General features: G+C 59.2%; 1 protein-coding gene across 9 annotated transcripts in view; it reads left to right on the top strand.

The window, feature by feature from the left end:
• The window catches only part of ZNF618 (zinc finger protein 618), a 188162-nt gene that overhangs the window by 95225 nt on the left and 72918 nt on the right, over positions 1–20019 (top strand). For all 9 annotated transcript variants that reach the window (XM_064171074.1, XM_064171072.1, XM_064171069.1 and 6 more), the window contains exon 4: positions 18546–18802. In XM_064171074.1, coding sequence (XP_064027144.1) covers positions 18546–18802 — 257 coding nt within the window. The remainder of the gene's footprint in view (positions 1–18545; positions 18803–20019) is intronic.

Genomic DNA, 20019 nt, shown 5'->3' with positions numbered 1-20019 from the left:
CTTTCCAGCCACTGGATTTGTTTCCAGACTTAACTACACTTCATGTGCGAGACTCCTGCTGCATGAATCAGCCCTGCTGGGGGAGCTGCGGCGGTGGCACAGGGAACAGAGCCAGCTGGGAGCTCAGCCCGTCTGCAGCAGAGCTGCCACCAGCAGCAGGGCTGCCCCCAGCAGCAAGGGTGTCCCCAGCAGCAGGGCTGCCCCCAGCAGCAAGGGTGTCCCCAGCAGCAGGGCTGTCCCCAGCAGCAGGACTGTCCCCAGCAGCAAGGGTGTCCCCAGCAGCAAGGGTGTCCCCAGCAGCAGAGCTGTCCCCAGCAGCAAGGGTGTCCCCAGCAGCAAGGGTGTCCCCAGCAGCAGAGCTGTCCCCAGCAGCAAGGGTGTCCCCAGCAGCAAGGGTGTCCCCAGCAGCAGGGCTGTCCCCAGCAGCAGAGCTGTCCCCAGCAGCAGGACTGTCCCCAGCAGCAGGACTGTCCCCAGCAGCAGGACTGTCCCCAGCAGCAGGATTGTCCCCAGCAGCAGAGCTGTCCCCAGCAGCAGGACTGTCCCCAGCAGCAGGACTGTCCCCAGCAGCAGGGCTGTCCCCAGCAGCAGGACTGTCCCCAGCAGCAGGGCTGTCCCCAGCAGCAGGACTGTCCCCAGCAGCAGGACTGTCCCCAGCAGCAGGACTGTCCCCAGCAGCAGGGCTGTTGCCAGCAGCAAGGGTGTCCCCAGAAGCAGAGCTGTCCCCAGCAGCAGGGCTGTCCCCAGCAGCAGGGCTGTCCCCAGCAGCAGGACTGTCCCCAGCAGCAGGACTGTCCCCAGCAGCAGGGCTGTTGCCAGCAGCAAGGGTGTCCCCAGCAGCAGGGCTGTCCCCAGCAGCAGGACTGTCCCCAGCAGCAGGACTGTCCCCAGCAGCAGGGCTGTTGCCAGCAGCAAGGGTGTCCCCAGAAGCAGAGCTGTCCCCAGCAGCAGAGCTGTCCCCAGCAGCAGGACTGTCCCCAGCAGCAGGGCTGTCCCCAGCAGCAGGACTGTCCCCAGCAGCAGGGCTGTCCCCAGCAGCAGGACTGTCCCCAGCAGCAGGGCTGTTGCCAGCAGCAAGGGTGTCCCCAGCAGCAGGACTGTCCCCAGCAGCAGAGCTGTCCCCAGCAGCAGGGCTGTTGCCAGCAGCAGGGCTGTTGCCAGCCAGGGCCCTGCTGGTGGTGCAGATGTGGCTGTGGAGGGGAGCAGGATCTGCTCCACGTGGGAGACAGCCCAGAGCCCGAGGCTGGGAGCAGCTCTGAGGGCACAGAGCAGGGAGCTCTGGCATCACACAGTGGTAAGGGTGGGAGGGACCTCGAGGTGAGTTCAATCCTCTGCCAGAGCAGGGTCACCCAGGAGCACACCCAGGCAGGAGACCCCACAGCCTCTGTGGGCAGCCTGCTCCTGGCCTCCAGCACCCTCACACCAAAGAGTTTTCTCCTGATGTTCAGGTGGAACCTTCTGGGTTCCAGGTTGTGTTCACCACTGAAGAGAGCCTGGTCCCTTCTTGACACCTCCCCTCACATACCTGTAGCCATGAGTCAGATCTCCTCTCTCAGCCTCTTCTCCAGCCTGACCAGCCCCAGGGCTCTCAGCCTTTCCTCATCACACAGATTTTCCAGGCTCTTCATCATCCTCATAGCCTCCACTGGACTCTCTCCAGCACCTCCCTGTCCCTCCTGTCCTGAGCCCAGACCTAGACACAGTACTACAGTTGTGCTCTCACCAGGGCAGAGTAGAAGGAGAAGAGAACTTCCCTTGCCCTGCTGGCCACACTCTCTTTAATGCCCCTCAGGACACCATTGGCCTCCTTGTCCATGAGGCCACTTTGCTGTCCCATCTTCACTGCACCTCCCCTCTGGTGGAGGTGCTGAGGGGAGTAGGAGGTCTCTGGGAGTTGGAGATGCAGCAGAAGGGCTGTGCAGTGCTGGAGGCAGCAGAGCACTGCAGGCAGCAGTGCTGGCAGTGCCTGCTTCAGCCTGGCAGATGGAAGTCTCCCAGCAGTGCCCAAGCTGCAGTGCTTGGCCAGCCTGGGCCTCGCAGGCTCTGGCTTAGAACACAGGCTGGGAGAGTTGGGGTTCTTCAGCCTGGAGAAGAGAAGGCTCTGGGGAGACCTTCTTGTGGTCTTCCAGTGTTTGAAGGGGGCTGAGGAGAGCTGGGAAGGGACTTCCTGCAAGAGCAGGTAGTGGCAGGATGAGAGGCAGCAGGTTCAGACTGGGGGAAGCTGGGTTTGGACTGGCCATTAGGAAGCAGTTCTTCCCCAGGGGGTGGTGAGGCTCTGGGCCACACTGCCCAGAGAAGCTGGGCAGGATCCATGCCTGGAAGTATTCACAGCCAGGCTGGATGAGGCCTTGAGCAGCCTGGGCTGGGGGGAGGTGTCCCTGCCTATGCTGGGGGGGTGGAACTGGCTGAGCTCTGAGGTCCCTTCCAACCTAACCCATTCTGTGATTCTGTCTCTCCTCTGAAGAGAGCCTGAGGCAGTTGGGGCTGTTCAGCCTGAAGAGGAGAAGGCTCCCAGGTGACCTTATTGTGGTCTTGCAGCATCTGAAGGGGCTACAGGAAAGCTGGGGAGGGACTCTGTAGGCTGTCAGGTAGTGCCAGGACTGGGGGGGATGGAACAGAGCTGGGCAGGTTCAGACTGGATGTTAGGAAGAAGTTGTTCAGCATGAGGGTGCTGAGAGCCTGGCACAGGTTGCTCAGGGAGGTGGTGGAAGCCTCATCCCTGGAGGTGTGTAAGGCCAGGCTGGATGAGGCTCTGGGCAGCCTGCCCTGGTGTGAGGTGTCCCTGGGCATGGCAGGGGGTTGGGAGTGGCTGATCCTTGTGGTCCCTTCCAGCCCTGACTGCTTCTGTCGTCTGTGAAGCTGCTCCCAGTCAGGTGAGGCTCTCACAAGTGTGCTGCTGTCCAAAGGCTTCTCCCCTGCCATGCTCAGAAAGAACCAAACCAGCACAGCCCCCCACAAAAGAAGTCCTCTCTGGCCAGGCTCAAGCTGAGTTCTGCACTGTGAGCAGAGCAGGAGCTGTGGAAATCCCAGGCAGGTTTTCTTGAGAGCCCAAGGGTCAGGCAGGAGACAGCAGCTCCCTGGGCACATGCCAGCTGCCTCTGCCCTCTCGTCTGCAGCAGGCTGCCACACACCCAGCCCCAGAGGCCTCCAGACAGTGTGAGGTGGAGAAATGTCCCCTTCAGGGGCTGACAAGTCCTGAGACATGGTAGCTATGGTCATAGAATCACAGAGGGTTGGAAGGGACCTCTGGGCATGGTTGAGTCCAGTGGGACTCAGAATAGGATCACCCTGGGCAGGTCACACAGGAAGGCATCCAGATGGGTCTTGGCAGTCTGTGGAGGAGGAGGTTCCACAGTGTCTTCAGCAAAGCAGTTACATGGTGGTGGCTTCCTTGTGTCACCTCTCCACTCTCCTGGCCAGGTTGGGCTTGTTGAGATAGCAGCAGAAAGCCTCATGGCTTGGTCATGTTTGGTCTCCAGTAGGACATCTACCACCACATCTGTAGCTGCTCCCTGCCTGGAGGGGTTCCAGGCCAGGCTGGATGAAGCCTTGAGCAAGCTGTGCTGCTGGGAGGTGTCTCTGCCAATGGCAGGGGCTGGCATTGGATGAGCTTTAAGGTCCCAACCCATTCTGTGGGTCTGTGAATTTGTACTGCTCTCCAGCTGGAAAGTTCTCCCAGTCCCAGGGGCCTGTCCCCTTTCCTGTGCCTCTTTTCCCAGTGCTCATTTCATCCCAGTCAGTTGTTATCTTAAGAGTGCAGAAGAAAATCTTTCCCCATGGCAGCAGGCACAGGTTGGAGCCATCTCCCATGGGAAGCAGTAGAGTCCTCTGGCAGCCTCATCCCTGGAAGTTCTTAAGGCCAGGCTGGATGTGGCTCTGAGCAGCCTGATCTAGTGTGAGGTGTCCTTGGCCATGGCAGGGGGCTTGGAACTGGGTGGTCCTTGGGGTGCCCTCTAACCCTGACAGGTCTGTGGCACAGTGGACAGGTTAGCAGCACTCAGCTTACAGGGTGCTGGGCCAGCTCACTTCAGCTTTGCCTGAGAGGGACATGGAACTGTTGGAGAGGGTCCAGAGGAGGCCACCAGGATGCTCAGAGGGCTGGAGAAGCTTCCCTATGGGCACAGAGCTGGGAGAGTTGGGGCTGTGCAGCCTGCAGAAGAGAAGGCTGCAGGCAGACCTCAGAGCAGCTTCCAGTGCCTGAAGGGGCTGCAGGAGAGCTGGGGAGGGACTTTGGAGAAGGGCTGGGAGTGGCAGGCTGAGGGACAATGGCTTTGAGCTGGGAGAGGGGAGAGTGAGAGTGGAGAGGAGGAAGAAACTGTTGAGAGTGAGGGTGGAGAGAGACTGGGGGAGATTGAGGGTGCTGAGACACTGGCACAGGTTGCAGGTGGTGAGACACTGGCACAGGTTGAGGGTGCTGAGACACTGGCACAGGTTGCCCAGGGAGGTGGTGGAGCACAGAAGCACCCAACGTGATCTTTGATCACGTTGGGTGCTTCTGTGCTCCACCACCTCCCTGAAGGTGTTCAGCACCAGGCTGGATGAGACCTTGAGCAAGCTGTGCTGGTGGGAGCTGTCCCTGCCCATGGCAAAGGGTTGGGACTAGTTGGTTTTTGAGGTCCCTTCCAACCCAACCCATTCTGTGGCTGAGCTCTGCTGCTCCCTAGAAGGGTCAGAGCAGTTGATCCTTGGGGACCCTCACATCCTGTGCTCCATCTCATGGCCACTGCCAGCTTGGTGGCAAGGTCCAGCGTGGGCCACTTTGGGGAGCTTAGGGTGGTTAGCAGCCAACTGTCAGCCCCACAGGGATTCCTTAGGTAAGCAGCAGAGAGCTCTGTCGGTGGCACAGTTAAATCCTTCAGCTCTCCTCTTTGTTTTGCCCTGAATTTCTTTGTCTCTGTTGACATTTCCACGCTTGGAAGTTTCAAGTGGCTGGCAGCGATTCCATTAGCAGCTGAGATTCAGTTTTTAACCTGCATCATTTGTTGCATTGCTTTATCTGATTGAATCCCTTTTGCTTTTGGCAAGCAGAGCCTGTTTGTTTTGCTGCTGGAGAAGCCAAAGCTGTTTTGTTTTCCTTCTGTTTGGTTAAACTTTCCTCTTCAAACCATCCTCAAGATCTTCCTAATAAGGACCGCAGGGAATTTGTTTTGCTAATACCTTAGGAATTCTTTGTGGCTCTTGACTGTTGTGGTGGGTTTGGAGCTCCTTGTTTGCCTTTCTAGAGGAGAGGCAGCTGCCAGGGTCCTGCAGGTTCCCTTTGCTGGTGGATCTGGAGCTGCTCAGCACCCTTTGAGGAGTGGGCACAGGACTGAGTTCTTAGAGCCACAGAACGCTCTGAAAAGGACCTTCAGGCTCATCCAGTGCCAACCCCTGCCATGGGCAGGGACACCTCCCACTGGCACAGCTTGAACAAGACCTCATCCAGCCTGGGCATGAACACCTCCAGGGAGGGAGCAGCCACAGACCCCCTGTGAGGTCCTCTCACCCTGCCTGCAGTGGTGGTTGCTGTCAGGGCAGCTGTGCTCCAGCAGACCTAGAGCAGGACAGTTGGGAAGAAGATCTCTGCTGCCTTGGTTGGGTTGGTTGGTTCCCCAGAAATTAGCACTGGCACCACACCACTGAGTGCTCTGTGCCTGACTCTGGACTTTGTGAGAGCTGCTGTCTGCCTTTGTAGGAGCTGTCTGCCTGTGGAGGCTGGTGGTGATCCTACTAGAGACAGTGGCTCCAGAGCAGCCTGCAGGAGAAGGGCTTGGGGGTGTCAGTTGGTGCCTAAGTGCCCAGCAGCCAGCACTGGTCCCTGGCAGCCCAGAGCCAGCTGTGTGCTGGCTGCAGGCAGAGCAGGCAGAGCAGCAGCACAGGGAGGGGATTCTGCCCCTCCAATCTGCTCTGCTCAGCCCTCACCTGCAGCACTGCCTCCAGCTCTGGGAACCCAGCACAAGAGGGACCTGGAGCTGCTGCAGAGGGTCCAGAGGAGGCCATGGAAGTGCTCAGAGGGCTGGAGAAGCTCTGCTGTGGGCACAGGCTGGGAGAGTTGGGGCTGTGCAGCCTGGAGAGAACAGAAGGCTGCAGGGAGAGCTCAGAGCAGCTTCCAGTGCCTGAAGGGGCTGCAGGAGAGCTGGGGAGGGACTTTGGAGAAGGGCTGGGAGTGGCAGGCTGAGGGACAATGGCTTTGAGCTGGGAGAGGGGAGAGTGAGAGTGGAGAGGAGGAAGAGGTTGTTGCCAGTGAGGGTGGGGAGAGACTGGCACAGGCTGCCCAGGGAGGCTGTGGCTGCTCCCTGCCTGGAGGTGTTGAAGTCCAGGCTGGATGAGGCCCTGGGCAACCTGGGGGTCTGTGCCCATGGCAGGATGTTGGAACTGGATGGTCTTTGAGGTCCCTTCCAACCCAAACCATTGTATCACTCTGTGATGTGTCTCCCACAAAGCCTTCAGATCCTTCTGTACTGATGGACTCCATAACAGTGTTGGTGTTGACTGAGCAGAGGTCTTCCAGGACAAGCTCAGTGGCAGTTTGTGCTCCAGCTCTGCCTGCAGAAGGCTCTGCTCTGCTGCCTGCTTTTGCTTTGTTTGGGGGGAGGAAGCAGATGTGGATGTGTCCTAGACAAGCACAGAGGGTTGGGCTGCTGCTCCTTCCTCCCAGTTTGTCTTTTCATTCCCCATCACAGTGATGTCCCACAGCTAACTGTGCCATTTGCTGCAAGGGCCTCACAGCCCTGGTGGAAAGAGTCACAGAGTGGTGGGGGATGGAAGGGACCTCTGGAGGTCATTGACTACAACCCCCCTGCTAAAGCAGGTCACCCTTGCTAGTTTCAGCCCTTAGTGGGCAGTGCCTGGAGGAAGGTCATGGCCAAAGAGTGGATCCACCAACCAGAGAACTGCTGGAGAGAGTCCAGCACAGAGCCACAAAGAGGATGAAGGCAGTGGAGAGCAGAGCCTGAGGAAGCTGAGGCTTGGGGATGGGGAGCCTGAAAGCTGCCCCCATTCATGGTTACCAGTGTGTGCAGGGTGAGTGCCAGAGGCTGCAGCCAGGCTCTGCTGGGTGATGCCCACTGACAGCACAAGGGACATTGCTGGAAGCTGAGGCATAGGAGGTGCCATGGACACATGAGGAGGAATCTTTCCCTGTGAGGGTGTCAGAGCCTGGCACAGGCTGCCCAGGGGGGCTGTGGAGTCTCCCTCTCTGGAGGTATTCATGTCCCACCTGGCTGTGTTCTGTGTGACCTGCTCTGGGTGCTGCTGCTCTGGCAGGACTGGCTGAGCTCTGGAGGTCCCTCCCAAGGGCTGCCATTCTGTGAGCCTTGTGCAGTGCCACACCCAGGAGATGCCCTGCAGCTCCAAACAGCCTTTTCTGGTTTTCTGCTCAAGAAAGTCTTCCTTCCTCTACCTCTGATGGAGGAAGGAGGTCCCACTCCTTCAGGCAGCCTCAGAGGTGACTGAACAGGTTTCTCCTGAATCCTTTTCTCCCAGAGGTTAAGCCCACACTGCTCAGAGAATGGTCACTGGGAGGAGAGCCAGGGGCTCCTGATGGAACACAACAACATCAAACCCTTCTGCACATCTAGGACCAAGAGAGACCTGGGGGTCATGCACACAGGCAGCAAGAGCTGTGCTGCTGCCACCCTCTGTGTCACAGGCAGTGCTGCTGGTGGACTTTGTCCTGCTCTGGTACCTGAGCTTCACAGTGTGCACAGGTTCCAAACACACCTGGGAGGAGTCAGCATCTGCTGTGCTGGGTCCAGTTCTGGGCTCTCCAGTTCAGGAACACCCAGCAGAGGCTTCACAGCTGCTGAGGGGCCTGGAGCAGGTCTGTGAGGAGCAAAGGCTGAGAGCCCTGGGGCTGAGAGCCTGCACAAGGGCAGCAGATGAGCAATGCTCAGCAACAGCTAAAGGGTGGGGGACAAGAGCCTGGGGCCAGGCTCTTGTCAGTGGTGCCCAGGGACAGCACAGGGGGCAGTGGGAACCAACTGGAACCTAGGACATTTCATCTGAAGAGGAGGAGAAAGTTGTTTGGTGTGAGGGTGCTGGAGGCCTGGAGCAGGCTGCCCAGAGAGGTTGTGGAGCCTCCTGCTCTGGAGAGCTTCCAACCCCCCCTGGCCATTGTGCTCCTGGGCAAGCTGCTGTGGGTGCTTTAGCAGGGGGTTGGACTGCATGACCTACAGAGGTCCCCTGCTGACTCCCCCATGCTGTTCTCTGGCTCAGGGGGCACAGCTCAGTGCACACTGCCCAGCTGGGAGGTGTTTGCTCTGCCTGTGCCAGAGAAAGCAGAAGGGACTCTTCCCCCCCATGCATGGATGGTTCCTGGGATCCCTTTTCCAGCAAACCAAGCAGGTGGTGGCTCTGTGGTCCCTGCTTCCAGCATGGACAGTGACTGCTCAGAGGAAAGCCCCAGAGGTGTGGTGGTCCCACCCCAGTCAGGACAGGCTCTGCACAGCTGTGAGCAGCAGTTCTGTGAGCTGTGCCACGGCTCTGGTTGGAGGAGCAGATTGACCTCTTTGGCTTTCCAGTCTGTGAGGGAGCATCTGAAAGCTGAAGCAGGAGTCCTGGAGAGCAGAGAAGTGCTCAGCTGTGACACTGGGAAAACTAACTCCTGTCCTTTCTCTCTTTGAACTCTGAGCTCAACCCCTTTTTGCCCTGTGAAGTCTGGGAGAGAGATGTCCCTGATGAAGGACATCAGGCAGCTCCTCTGCTTCCTGACCTGCTCCATCTCCCTTCTGCTGGTGCAAGCCACAGTGCCCATGCAGCTGGGCTGTGCCAGGGAGCAGCTGAGAGCTGTGGGCAGGGAATAGGAGGGACAGAATAAATAATGTATCAGACAAGCAAAGTTTAAATCTACATCTACCTTCTTCTGTCTCTGCCTCCATCTCCTCCATGTGAAACAAGAGTTCCTCCACATCTGCTCCACTCCACTGCCCTTAGCTCCACTCCTGGCAGGAACCTTCTGGTCCTCGTGACAGCATGGCAGACATCTGGAAGCCATGCCTCATTTTTCCTTCCTGTCCCTTCTGGCTGCTGAGGACTCTGAGTTTGGTGTGAGAGGAACCAGCTGCACATTGGTTTCAAGAGCACAGGTTGTAACACCAGACCTGTTGTCCTGCTGGGCTCTGCCAAGCATGCTCCTTCAGCTGCCCACTGCATGGTCTGTGTTGCTGTGCTCTTCTGAGCCTCTTTTGTCCTGCAGACCAGAGGAGCACACCAAGGAGCATGCAAGAAGTGTGCCTCAGTGGTGTCAAGAGGCACCCAGCAGGTGCTGCAGGGGCAGTGTGGGGTCAAAAGGGAGAACTTGGGATGATAGTACAGATGACACTAAATGGAAGGGAGGGTGGAGAGGCTCTGCAGAAGGTCTGGCCAGGCTAGGCCAGTGGACTGAGGCCAGTGGGATGAGGTTCAGCAAGGCCAAGAGCTGGGTCCTGCTCTTGGCTCACAACTACCCCGGGAATGGTGGAGTCTTGGGGCAGAGTGGCTGGAAACTGCCCAGCAGAAAAGGCCCTGGGGATGCTGGTTGAGAGCAGCTGAAGATGAGCCACAGTGCCCAGGTGGCCAAGAAGGGCACCAGCAGCCTGGCCTGGATCAGCAGTGGTGTGGGCAGCAGGAGCAGGGCAGAGATTGTGCCTCTGTACTGGGCACTGCTGAGGCCACAGCTCAAGTGTTGGGGTCAGTTTTGGGCCCCTACCTCCCAGAAGGACATTGAGGAGCTGGAGCAAGTCCAGAGGAGGGCAACAAAGCTTGGGAAGGGTCTGGAGAAGAGGGCTGGGGAAGGAGCAGCTGAGGGAGCTGGGGGGGTGCAGTGTGGAGAAGAGGAGGCTGAGGGCAGAGCTCATTGCTGTCTGCAGCTGCCTGAGAGGCCACAGGCAGGTGGGGGTTGGGATCCTCTCCCTTGTCTCAGGTGGTAGGAGAGGAAATGACCTGAAACTGTGCCAGGGGAGGGTTAGGTTGGAGATGAGGAAAAATTTCTCTACTTCAGGAGCAGTCAGGGACTGGCAGAGGCTGCCCAGGGAGGTGGTGGAGTCCCCATGCCTGGAGGTGTTCAAGGACCATGTGGCCATGGCACCTGGGGACATGTTTAGAGGCCGTGGTGGAGTTGGGTTGATGCTTGGACTGGATGACCTCAGAAGGCTTTTCCAACCCAAACAACTCTGTGATGGTGTCACTGCCATTGGTCCCATCAGGGCCTTAGGGATGTCTCTGGTTGCTCAGCTCCAGTGATGAACATGGAAACTCCACAGGTGCTCCATGCTGGCTGCTGGGGCAGGAGAGCTGTGGTGGTGGTGTGGATCCAGGGTGCTGTGTCCTCCTCCACGTTTGTTTGCTTCTCCTTTGGAGAGCAAAACACAGAGGGGCTGACACTGAAGGGCTGCTTGTGCACTGTGCCCCTGCCCACGAGCCCAGCAGGATGTGTGCTGCACAAATAGCCTCCTTAGGAGGTGAGCACAGAGCAGCAGGGAGGGAGCCCCAAGCACACCTGCTGCTGCTGCTGGTGCTGCTGCTGGTGCTGCTGCTACTGCTGCTGCTGCTGGTGGTGCTGGTGGTGCTGGTGCTGCTGCTACTGCTGCTGCTGCTGGTGGTGCTGCTGCTGGTGCTGCTGGTGCTGGTGGTGCTGGTGCTGCTGCTACTGCTGCTGGTGCTGCTGCTGGTGCTGCTGCTGGTGCTGCTGCTGGTGGTGGTGGTGCTGCTGCTGCTAGTGCTGCTGGTGGTGGTGCTGCTGCTGCTGGTGCTGGTGGTGGTGGTGGTGCTGCTGCTGCTGGTGCTGCTGCTGCTGGTGCTGCTGCTGGTGCTGCTGCTGCTGCTGCTGGTGGTGGTGCTGGTGCTGCTGCTGCTGCTGGTGCTGCTGGTGCTGCTGCTGCTGGTGCTGCTGCTGCTGGTGCTGCTGCTGCTGGTGCTGCTGCTGGTGCTGCTGGTGGTGCTGCTGGTGGTGGTGGTGGTGCTGCTGCTGCTGCTGGTGCTGCTGCTGCTGGTGCTGCTGCTGCTGGTGTTGCTGGTGCTGCTGCTGCTGGTGTTGGTGCTGCTGCTGGTGCTGCTGGTGGTGGTGCTGCTGGTGCTGCTGCTGCTGGTGCTGGTGCTGCTGCTGCTGGTGCTGCTGCTGCTGTTGCTGGTGCTGGTGCTGCTGCTGCTGCTGCTGCTGTCTGCAGAGGATTACATGACAAACTATTCCTCTCCTGTTACAATTAGGTTTTCTTCTTTGCTCCCTCCTCCAGGAGTGTGTGTTCGTTAAGTAGCTTTTAGTCACTTCCATCATTTCTCAGAATGCTGCTCCAGGTCAGAAGCAGCAAAGCCCAAGCAGAGGCTGTGCCTGGCTGCAGCAGCCCACGGGCCCTGCGTGCAGGGATGCTGCTCACAGCCAGCAGGAGATGCTGTCCAGAGCAGCAAGTGGCAGCATATTGCAGGGCTTCACTTTGAACCCTCTTCTTCTAGCAGGGAAGAGCAGCTGGAAGGCAGCCCAACAGCTCTGTGGGTAGTTCCCCTGTAGAGCTGAGCAGTGTGGACAGTCTCAGAGTCACAGAATGGTTTGGGGTGGAAGGCATCACAGCATCACAGAGTGCCAGGGGCTGGAAGGGACCTCCAGAGCTCAGCCAGTCCAGCCCCTGCCAGAGCAGCAGCACCCAGAGCAGGTCACACAGCAACACATCCAGGCAGGTCTTGAATCTCTCCAGAGAGGGAGACTCCACAGCCCCCCTGGGCAGCTTGTGCCAGGCTCTGTCACCCTCACAGGGAACAAATTCCTCCTCATGTGTCCATGGCACTTCCTCTGCCTCAGCTTCCAGCAGTGCCCCCTGTGCTGGCACTGGCATCACCCAGCAGAGCCTGGCTGCAGCCTCTGGGCACTCACTCAGCACATATTGATAACCATTCATGAGGTCACCTCTCAGGCTCCTCTTCTCCAGGCTCCCAGCCCCAGCTCCCTCAGACTCTCCTCCTCTCTGTGGCTCTGCAGTGGAGTCTTTCAAGCAGTTCTGTGTCTCTCTTGAACTGGGGAGCCCAGAACAGGACACAATATTCCAGATGCAGCCTCAGCAGGACAGAGTAGAGGGGCAGGAGAATCTCTCTCGACCTCCTAACCACAGCCCTTCTAATCCACCCCAGAATGGCATTGGCCTCCTGGCCGCAAGAGCACACTGCTGGCTCATGGTCATCCACTAGGACCCCCAGGTCCTCTTCCCCTTCAGTCCCCAACCTCTGCTGATCCCTGGGGTTGTTCTTTCCCAAGTGCCAGACTCTCCACTTGCCCTTGCTTAATTTCATTACATTTCTTCCTGCCCAACCCTCAAGATGATCTTTTTCCTGCCCCCCTGCCAGGGGCAGGGACACCTCCCACTAGCCCAGATTGCTCAGGGGCTCAGCCAGCCTGGCTTTGAACACCTCCAGGCCTGGAGCCTCCACAGCTTCCCAGGCCACTCTGTTCCAGTGCCTCCCCACCCTCCTGGGCAAGAACTGCTTCCTAATGTCTCATCTCAAGCAAGCTTCCAAGCCCCCAGCCACAGGCAGTGACACCTTCCACTGGACCAGGAAGCTGTTTCCTTTCTGTCCTTCCATCAGAAGAGGTCCTGTGTTGCCCTTCCATTGCTCCTTGCACTGATGCCAGTGAGACATCACCCAGGCTCTCACAGCCCAAGCTGCACTTCTTGCAGGGTCATCTGTGCACAAGATCTTGCTGCCTCATCCATCCATGTGGAAGCCTCAGGCCTTCATGGGTGTAGGACCAAGGGATGATGAGGGCATGGAGTCAGTCATCAGCAAGTGTGCAGGTGACACCAAGCTGGGGGCAGATGTGGCTGGGCTGGAGGGCAGAAGGGCTCTGCAGCAGGACCTTGACTGCCTGGACAGATGGGCAGAGTCCAAGGGGATGGAGTTCAATAGCTCCAAGTGCAGGGTGCTGCACTTTGGCCACAGCAACCCCATGCAGAGATACAGGCTGGGGTCAGAGTGGCTGAGAGCAGCCAGACAGAGAGGGATCTGGGGGTGCTGATTGATACCCACCTGAACATGAGCCAGCAGTGTGCCCAGGTGGCCAAGAGAGCCAGTGGCATCCTGGCCTGCATCAGCAATGGTGTGGCCAGCAGGAGCAGGGAGGTCATTCTGCCCCTGTACTCTGCACTGGTTAGACCACACCTTGAGTGCTGTGTTCAGTTCTGGGCCCCCCAGTTTAGGAGGGACATTGAGATGCTTGAGCGTGTCCAGAGAAGGGCAACGAGGCTGGGGAGAGGCCTTGAGCACAGCCCTAGGAGGAGAGGCTGAGGGAGCTGGGATTGGTTAGCCTGGAGAAGAGGAGGCTCAGGGCAGACCTTATTGCTGTCTGCAGCTACCTGAGGGGAGGTTGTGGCCAGGAGGAGGTTGCTCTCTTCTCTCAGGTGGCCAGCACCAGAACAAGAGGACACAGCCTCAGGCTGTGCCAGGGGAGATTTAGGCTGGAGGTGAGGAGAAAGTTCTTCCCTGAGAGAGTCATTGGACACTGGAATGGGCTGCCCGGGGAGGTGGTGGAGTCGCCGTCCCTGGAGCTGTTCAAGGCAGGACTGGACGTGGCACTTGGTGCCATGGTCTGGCCTTGAGCTCTGTGCTAAAGGGTTGGACTTGATGATCTGTGAGGTCTCTTCCAACCCTGATGATGCTGTGAGACTGTGATCCTGTGAAGCTGCACCTAAATGGGTCCAGGAACCCATTTTTGCCCCTGTCTTTCCAGTCCCCCACAGTGAGTCTTCATCAGGGCCTCCTTAAATCTCCTCTGCCATCAGATGCCTGTTTGACATGCAAGTGGCCCTACCAGGGAGGGGAGATGAAAGCCTGCTGATCAAAGCAGGCAGCAGTGCTGAAATGAGCATCTGGAGATGGCAGAGCTGCTACTACAGTAATTGGCTGCGTGGCCTACTTCAGTCAGAGCAGGGATGCAGCTGCTGAGGGCTTGGTTGCCTCTTTCATCTTTCCAGTCCACGCAGCCTGCTCTGGAGCAGGAATCAGGACCTCACCTGGAGGAGCTCCAGGCCTGCCACCAAGTGACAGTGTGAGCCCAGGTCACCCCAGGGCTTCTGCCTCCCCTCCTAGAGGCTCTTGGGTTGCCAAGCTCCACACTTGAGTAAAGACAAGAATCAGTCACTGGAGGAAGCTGAGGTTCCCCAGGAGAGCTCAAAGGCTTGGGAGAGGAGTTTAGATCATAGAATCATAGAATGAAGCAGGTTGGAAGAGAGCTCCAAGCTCCTCCAGCCCAACCTAGCACCCAGCCCTGCCCAACCAACCAGACCATGGCACTAAGTGCCCCAGCCAGGCTTGGCTGCAACACCTCCAGCCACACAGACTCCACCACCTCCCTGGGCAGCTCATTCCAATGCCAATCACTCTCTCTGACAACAACTTCCTAACAACATCCAGCCTGAACCTGCCCTGGCACAGCTCCAGGCTGTGTCCCCTTGTTCTGGTGCTGGGTGCCTGGCAGCAGAGCCCAACCCCACCTGGCTACAGCCTCCCTGCAGGCAGCTGCAGACAGCAATGAGCTCTGCCCTGAGCCTCCTCTGCTGCAGGCTGCACCCCCCAGCTCCCTCAGCCTCTCCTCACAGGGCTCTGCTCCAGGCCCCTCCCCAGCCTTGCTGCCCTTCTCCAAACACTTTCCAGCACCTCAACAGCTCTCTGCAATGGAGGAGCCCAGAACTGGGCACAGCACTCCAGGGGTGGCCTGAGCAGTGCTGAGCACAGGGGTGGACACAAGAACCTCCCTTGTGCTGCTGCCCACACTGCTCCTGAGCCAGCCCAGGATGCCATTGGCTCTGCTGCCCACCTGGGCACTGCTGCCTCCTCTTCAGCTACTCTCTACCAGCACCCCCAGGGCCCTTTCCTCTTGGCACCCTGTGGAAGGAGCAGGGCAGGGTTTAAGCTGGGATCATGGAATCACAGAGTGGGTAGAGCTCATCCAGCTCCAACCCCTGCCATGGGCAGGGACACCTCCCACCAGCACAGCTTGCTCAAGGCCTCATCCAACCTGGACTTCAACACCTCCAGGGAGGTTGTGGAGCACAGAAGCACCCAACGTGATCTTTGATCACGTTGGGTGCTTCTGTGCTCCACAACCTCCCTGGGCAACCTGTGCCAGTGTCTCAGCACCCTCAATCTGTGCCAGTCTCTCCCCACCCTCACTGGAAGGAGTTTGTTCTAACAAAGAGTCCCATCAGGGCACAGCTCTTCTGAGCACACAGCAGTGGAGTCGGTGGGGAAAATGCTCTCAGGTGGTGAGGAACCAGATCCAGGCTGGTGCAGGTCAAAAAGGGAGCACAGAGTGGTTGTGGTTGTCCCTTCCCTAGAGGTGTTCAAGGCCAGGTTGGATGAGGCCTTGAGCAGCCTGGGCTGGAGGGAGGCAGAGGGGGTTAGGGATGATCTCTGAGCCATTCTGTGCTTCTCTGATATGGGGTTGGTGTTTCTGCAGTTGGCTTCCACAGGCTGGGTGCCAGGAGCCAGGATGTGGCAGCTCAGGCTGTCAGCAGAACGTGTCCTGGGGCTGCCCTGGCAGAAGGGCTGTGGCAGGGGCATGCTGCCCTCCTTCCACGTGTGTGTGCACACAGACACACTGCTGGAGGTGGTCTCTGGGCTGTGTGGGTTGCAGGGCTCCCTCCAGGGCTTCTCTCCTATGAAACCATGCAGAGGACACCTGCCAAAAGCTTTGGGCCCCATGTCCTTCTGCACACCCAGTGGCTGCTCAGGCTGGTGGCATGTGGGGCAGGGCTGGAGGAACTGTGTTGCCTTCAAGCAGCCTTGGCAGGGTTGGGTCCCAGCAAAGAGCAGAAGGCACAGCTGGGACAGCCTGCACAGGAGGTGCTTGAGACCCACCCCTGCAGACATTCGAGGTCAGGCTTGCTGTGTCCCTGGGCAGCCTGCTCCAGCTGGAGGTGTCCCTGCTGCCTGCAGGGGGTTGTGCAAGGTGACCTTGGAGGGAGCCTTCCAACCCAGTGCACTCCATGGCGCTGGGATGGTTACCTGTTCCTGAGCTGTTCAGCTCCTCTGCCTTTTGCCTCTGTATCACTCCTTGATGCTTTACAGCTGTAGGTGGTTCAGTTTCCTTCCTTTATTGAGGGACTCTCAATATTAGAATCATAGAATCCAGCAGGTTGGAAGAGAGCTCCAAGCTCCTCCAGCCCAACCTAGCACCCAGCCCTGCCCAACCAACCAGGCCATGGCACTAAGTGCCCCAGCCAGGCTTGGCTGCAACACCTCCAGCCACACAGACTCCACCACCTCCCTGGGCAGCCCATTCCAATGCCAATCACTCTCTCTGACAACAACTTCCTAACAACATCCAGACTAGACCTGCCCTGGCACAGCTTGAGGCTGTGTCCCCTTCTTCTGTCCCTGTCTGCCTGGCAGCAGAGCCCAACCCCACCTGGCTACAGCCTCCCTGCAGGCAGCTGCAGGCAGCAATGAGCTCTGCCCTGAGCCTCCTCTGCTGCAAGCTGCACCCCCCCAGCTCCCTCATGAAAACATTTCCTTCATCTGTTTCAAAACTCATTGGACTCCTCCTCCCACCCACTGCCTTTCCCCATCACACCTCCTCTGCCATCTTTGGTGCTTCTGTCTGATAGGCTCTGCTAGCTGGGTCCTGCTGCTGGCCCACAGCACCCCCAGGAACTCCCCAGGCTTGGGGCACAGTAGCAGGAGACTGCCCAGCAGAAAAGGCCCTGGGGGTGCTGGTTGAGAGCAGCTGAAGATGAGGCACAGTGCCCAGGTGGCCAAGAAGGGCACCAGCAGCCTGGCCTGGATCAGCAGTGATGTGGGCAGCAGGAGCAAGGAAATTATTACACAGCTCAAGTGTTGGGTTCAGTTTTGGGCCCCTCACTCCCAGAAGAACATTGAGGGCCTGGAGCAGGTCCAGAGGAGGGCAACAAAGCTGGGAAGGGTCTGGAGCAGAGGGCTGGAGAGAAGCAGCTGAGGGAGCTGGGGGGGTGCAGTGTGGAGAAGAGGAGGCTGAGGGCAGAGCTCATTGCCTCTGCAGCTCCCCGAGAGGAGGCTGTGGAGAGGCTGCTGCTGGTCTCTGCTTGCAGGTGATTAGGGACAGAACAAGAGGGAATGGCCTCAAGCTGTGGCTGGGGAGGTTCAGAGTGGACATTGGGAAGGGTTTTTCCCAGCCAGAGTGGTTGGGTGCTGGAGTGAGCTGCCCAGGGAGGTGCTGGAGTCACCAACCTGGGTGTGTTTGAAGGTCGTTTGGATGTGGTGCTTGGGGCAGAGCAGGGTTGAGGGTTGGGGGTCCCGAGGGGCTCTGCCAGCTGGAATGGTTCTGTGATTCTGTGTGGTGCCCTCTGCGGGTATGGACAGGTCTTGGCACCATGCTTGGTGTCAGGGCTGCTGGAGCTGTGCCCCTGTCCCCTGAGGTGGCAGTCCCTGCTGGCTGGCACAGCCTGCTGCTCTGCCCTGGTGTCCTCTGCCACGCACTGCACTTGGTGCTTCTGTCTGCTTCTCTTCTGATGCCCACACATGGCAGCCACAGCCCTGCCTGTGCTCGCCGGGCACAGGCTGTGCACAACAGAAGGGCAGGCAGTGGGGGCACAGGGGTGCCAGGGTGGGCACGGGGTGACAGAGTGGGCACAGGGGTGCCAGAGTGGGCCCAGGGGTGCCAGAGTGGGCACAGGGGTGCCAGAGTGGGCATTAGGGGTGACAGAGTGGTCATAGGGGTGGCAGAGTGAGCCCAGGGGTGACAGAGTAGGCACAGGGGTGCCAGAGTGGGCACAGGGGTGTCAGAGTGGGCTTAAGGGTGACAGTGAGCCTAGGGGTGCCACAGTGAGCCCAGAGGTGAGAGTAGTCCTAGAGGTGACAGAGTGAGCCTAGGGGTGACAGAATGAGCCCGGGGTGCCAGAGTGGTCCCAGGGTGCCAGAGTGTGCCCATGGTGCCAGGGTGAGCCCAGGGGTGCCAGAATGGTCCCAGGGTGCCAGGGCATGCCCATGGTGCCAGAGTGTGCCCAGGGTGCCAGGGTGACCCCAGGGGTGCCAGGGTGTGCCCAGGGTGCCAGAGTGGTCCCAGAGTACCAGAGTGTGCCCGTGGTGCCAGGGTGAGCCCAGAGGTGCCAGAGTGGTCCCAGGGTGCCAGAGTGTGCCCATGGTGCCAGGGTGAGCCCAGGGGTGCCAGAATGGTCCCAGGGTGCCAGGGCGTGCCCAGGGTGCCAGAGTGTGCCCAGGGTGCCAGGGTGACCCCAGGGGTGCCAGGGTGTGCCCAGGGTGCCAGAGTGGTCCCAGAGTACCAGAGTGTGCCCGTGGTGCCAGGGTGAGCCCAGGGGTGCCAGGGTGAGCCCAGGGGTGCCAGGGTGTGCCCATGGTGCCAGGGTGAGCCCAGGGGTGCCAGGGTGTGCCCAGGGTGCCAGGGTGAGTCCAGGGGTGCCAGGGTGAGCCCAGGGGTGCCAGAGTGTGCCCAGGGTGCCAGGGTGAGCCCAGGGGTGCCAGGGTGAGCCCAGGGTGCCAGGGTGACCCCAGGGATGCCAGGGTGACCCCAGGGGTGCCAGGGTGAGCCCAGGGTGCCAGAGTGAGCCCAGGGGTGCCAGGGTGTGCCCATGGTGTGCGGGGCAGCAGGGCTGATGTCTCTCTCCCCGCAGGGAGTGCCTGAAGCGCAGCCCGCAGAGCCCCCGGGCAGAGGGCTCCGAGTCGCTCACGTCGCAGTCGTCCCCCAGTGACGAGGCAGGGACCATGACGGAGGTGAAGGTGAAGACGGAGGTCCCGGACGACTACATCGAGGAGGTGATCTGGCAGGAGGACGCCAAAGACTGCAAGAAGAGCGTGAAGGAGGGCGCGGGGGAGGTGCCCGCCGAGATCTGCGTGGTGATCGGCGGCGTCCGCAGCCAGCAGACGCTCGGTAAGCCCCGGGGGCAGCCGTGCGGGGAGCTCAGCTGCTGCGGGACGGGGCCACGGCAGAGCTGGGCAGGGACTCCTGACGAGAGCCTGGCAGGACGAGGGACAGTGGCTCTGAGCTGGGAGAGGGAAGGTTGAGACCGGAGGTGAAGAATTGTCTAAGTGAGGGTGGTGAGACACTGGCACAGGTTGCTGTGTCCCTCAACCTGCACAGCTCAGAGGGGCAGCATTTCTTCTTCTCTTCTTTTTGCTTCCTGGCTTCCCATGTTGGCCTTGGGCCAGGGTTGTTTGAAGAGGTCCAACTGTTTCCAGAGGCCCAGGGGCAATGGTTTGGAATGAGAGCAGAGCAGGTTGAGATTGGATGTGAGGAGCAAGTCCTGCACCAGGAGGCTGCTGGAACACTGCAGCAGGTTGCCCAGGGAGGTGCTTGAGGCTCATCCCTGGAGATACTCAGGCTCAGGCTTAACAGGGCTCTAAGCAACCTATCTAGTAGAGGATGTCCCTGCTGACTGCAGGGAGGCTGAACTGGATGAGCCCTTCTGGTTCAACTCATTCTAGGATTCCATGATCAACATTTCTGAGGACAGGGGTGTCAGGACAGAAAGGCAGAGAAGTCCACCCTGAAGCTGTCCAGAAAGGAGAAGAAAGAAAATTGTTACTTGCCTTGTAAATCAAAAAGGGGAGAGTCTGCTCTGGACCATTCCTGACACTGGGAACACCATCAGGGCAGGGTTTGTGTTTTGGAGGACTGAGTGAGCTGCCAGTGGGTCAGGAGAAGTTTTACAGAAGACTTCTGAAGCTCCCAGCCTGGCCTGTGCTGTACGAGGAGCAGCTGGGAGAGGGTTTGTGCAGTACTGCTTTAAATCAGAGCTGTTTGTGAGCCCCAGTGAGGGCTGCCCCCCCCCCCCGCCTGGGGCCCACCAGTTAGACACTCACAGGCTTGAGCCATGCCCTGATGGGGAGCTCAGCTGCTGAGCTGCTTGGTGGGCATACCTCAGGAGCTCTCTGGATTTGCCCTACTTCAGCCAAGTGAAGCTGTGCAGCAGAAGCCTTTGTGTGGCTACAGGGAGGCCACAGGGACAGATGGCAATGGGATGAGATTTAACAAGGCCAAGTGCAGGGTTCTGCACTTTGGCCACAACAACCCCAAGCAGCACTGCAGGCTGGGGACAGAGTGGCTGAGAGCAGCCAGGAGGAAAGGGACCTGGGGGTACTGATAGA

This window comes from Pogoniulus pusillus, chromosome 35 (genome assembly GCF_015220805.1).
Source record: "Pogoniulus pusillus isolate bPogPus1 chromosome 35, bPogPus1.pri, whole genome shotgun sequence".
Lineage (NCBI taxonomy): Eukaryota > Metazoa > Chordata > Aves > Piciformes > Lybiidae > Pogoniulus > Pogoniulus pusillus.
Note: the sequence above shows the minus strand (reverse complement) of the source record. Positions and strands in the feature narration are given on the sequence as shown.